The 2,847-nt window shown below is 26.8% G+C and overlaps 1 protein-coding gene across 1 annotated transcript; it reads left to right on the top strand.

Annotated features, from left to right (window-relative positions):
* The first annotated feature begins 1,096 nt into the window (after window positions 1-1,096).
* LOC132909816 (elongin-B) lies at window positions 1,097-2,358 on the top strand. The gene is made up of 3 exons (XM_060964927.1): window positions 1,097-1,252; window positions 1,349-1,442; window positions 1,614-2,358. Exons 1-3 carry the CDS (start codon window positions 1,250-1,252, stop codon window positions 1,868-1,870), a joined length of 354 nt encoding a protein of 117 aa, XP_060820910.1. The 5' UTR covers window positions 1,097-1,249; the 3' UTR covers window positions 1,871-2,358.
* Window positions 2,359-2,847: the final 489 nt, after the last annotated feature.

Below are 2,847 nucleotides of genomic sequence, written 5' to 3'. Positions count from 1 at the left end.
GCACCAGGTCATTTTGAAAAGCGCAAGCGCTCTTTCATAGATCGCGCTTTTCTCATAGACTCGATGGACTGATGGCAACTACTGACGTCATTGCAAAAAGGAAATTCATTCAGGAATGTTCGACGCCTCCGCGTCTGTAAGGCCAAGGACCTTTCCTTGAAAACTAGTAACCATCTATAATCAAGCCTCTTGAAAAATATTTTCATATAAGCTGTAGATCGTGATTTTATTTTCTATAATATTTTAGGACTATTTTAAATTATTTCACAATATTTAGTATATAGTAGTACTTGTTACGGATTAGAATTTTTCTTAGCCAGTTGTTGAGAGAGGCATATATCTAAGAAATTTTGAACATCTCTCTTTTCTATTGAGTGTAAGTAAGATATGGATATGCCCATACCCAAACACATTTGTTGTATATTGTAACACTACATTTATTGTAAGGCAGACTGCACGAAGTTACTTCCAAGAACTACTAAGGCTTAGGGATAGCAGTGATTTGTTAAGGAAGTACAATCGCGTCCTTATTAAAGTGGCATTACTGTAAAAGCAAATTCCTTTCTTAGATTTATTTTATGTGAATTATACTTATTACAGTTATATATTTGCCCTAATCTTAATATTGATGAAATATGTGAATGTTATGAAATAAAATAAATTTCTTTTATGACAATTATGAAAATTAAATTAATGTTTATAAAGAGATTATGATATTCTCCTAATATTATCTTAGTTGTAAGATTATACATAGTACCTGTTGACATAGTAAAATTATAACTGTGTATTTATAAATATATTTTCGTGAATTATTGAATATATCTTTGAATTAAAGATAAATTTGACTTGTTCATTGCCTTAAATATATATATATATATATATAATAATAATTTAACTATATTACTATATATTCGTGTACTTTATTTATCAATATGATATATCAATGCATGAGTAGATATTCAAAAATATTATCTCTGATTTAGAAATTCGTAATTATAGGATAAATATAAAACCAATTTATGATTGGTTAAAGAAACAAACAACGTACCAAACGGAGTTTAGATTTAGAAAGAAGAACCAATCAAATAACGTGTTTTATATGATCATGTTGTCCGTGAATGTCTACCTTATTTTAACTTTCTGCCTCTAACCTGAAGGATTGCAAGTAAACAATAATCAACAAAACAGTATTGTAAAAAATCTATATATTAATTGTCCTTGTCAGTCTAAATATATAGTTATATACACAATGGTATATTTTTGTCAAAGTTCAATTATTTCTTATAGTGTTTCTATGATTTATCTCAAAGTAAGATAACCTCAAATATAATCGAGATTTTCTTCTTAGGATGTGTTTCTAATGATTCGACGAAAAAATATGACCATATTTACCGATGCCAAGGATAATACCACAGTTCTTGAACTTAAAAAAATTATAGAAGGTGAGGAATTCATAATTTACATATATTTAACTTCAGACAATCACATGACTTTTCACAAGAGAAGGTTTAGTTACTCTTCTTTCTTCCCTTTATCCAAATTTTTATAAAATGTATGAACATCTGTAGATTTTGAATTAAAATAATTTAGGATCAAATAAAACTGCCTCATAGGTATATTGAAAATACCACCTGTGAATCAGCAGCTGTTCAATAAGGACAATGTTCCAATGTCAGATAGTAAATTTTTGTCTGATTATGGACTAACATCAGCAACTGCAAAACCACAATGTCCTGCATTAGTAGGATTAGCTGTACGTCAAGAAAATGGTCAATTTGAAGCTTTAGAGATGACACCATTTTCATTACCACCTGATTTACCAGATGTTATGAAATCTCAAGAAGCCAATGGACAAGAACAGTCACCTTGAAACATTGTAAAACAATTGATGATAAAGTGTTGAATTCAATACAATTTTATAATTGTCAAATATTTCCAAAAAGGCTAACAGCTTAAGCGAATAATGTGAATATTAAGTACATACAACTTTATACAAATATTAAAAGTATCCTGAGGCTTTTTAACTTTATTAAATGAGATTACTATTAATTTTTGAGACTATTGTTAACTTTTCTGTTTCTGTGGTTTTCTTGTGAGCGATAATCAAGTATCTTATACTTGATCATTTGACTGAAAAAGATAATAAAAAGTAAAATTTATAATCCAGTATTCCATTCAAGTTTATTACAATCTTTTATAGGTACGAAAATATTTCAACACTTTGTTATTATTGCCAAGATAGACCAAATACCTCAGTCACATGTAATTTATGATTGTAGATTGTATTTTATCTTACAGCGTTTTATAATATTTCCAGTCAAATCCACTCTTATTTGAATACATATTCTAACTTATAAACTTCCATGAATTTTTTTATTAAGCTTGAAATACAAATGCCTCAAATTTTGTAAAATATATATAGCAATATCACTTATTACTTAAAGTGCAAAATTAAAAAATATTGATTGTAAAAACTTTGAACATTAGGTTTCACAGTTACAGAATAGAAATTTGAAAATGTGATAAATTATAAATAGTGTACGTAATTTTAACAAATTAATTACATTTGATACATTACATCAAGTAAATAATCATTTTAGTATAAAATACAATACTTCTATCAATTATATTTTACTATACCATAATACCTTGTTAACTTTACTTACGTATATCCGTTAATTTATTTATTTGGAGAATTGCATGTATATTTATTATATAGAATTATAAACTTAAAAATTATATGCTGTTTATATGTAATGTATGAATACATTCAATGTATTCATAATATGAATGTTATATTATAACATTTAACATATAGAATGCTCCTAAATATATTGGAGTATCATT

Source organism: Bombus pascuorum, chromosome 8 (assembly GCF_905332965.1).
Source record: "Bombus pascuorum chromosome 8, iyBomPasc1.1, whole genome shotgun sequence".
NCBI classification, from domain to species: domain Eukaryota; kingdom Metazoa; phylum Arthropoda; class Insecta; order Hymenoptera; family Apidae; genus Bombus; species Bombus pascuorum.
Note: the sequence above shows the minus strand (reverse complement) of the source record. Positions and strands in the feature narration are given on the sequence as shown.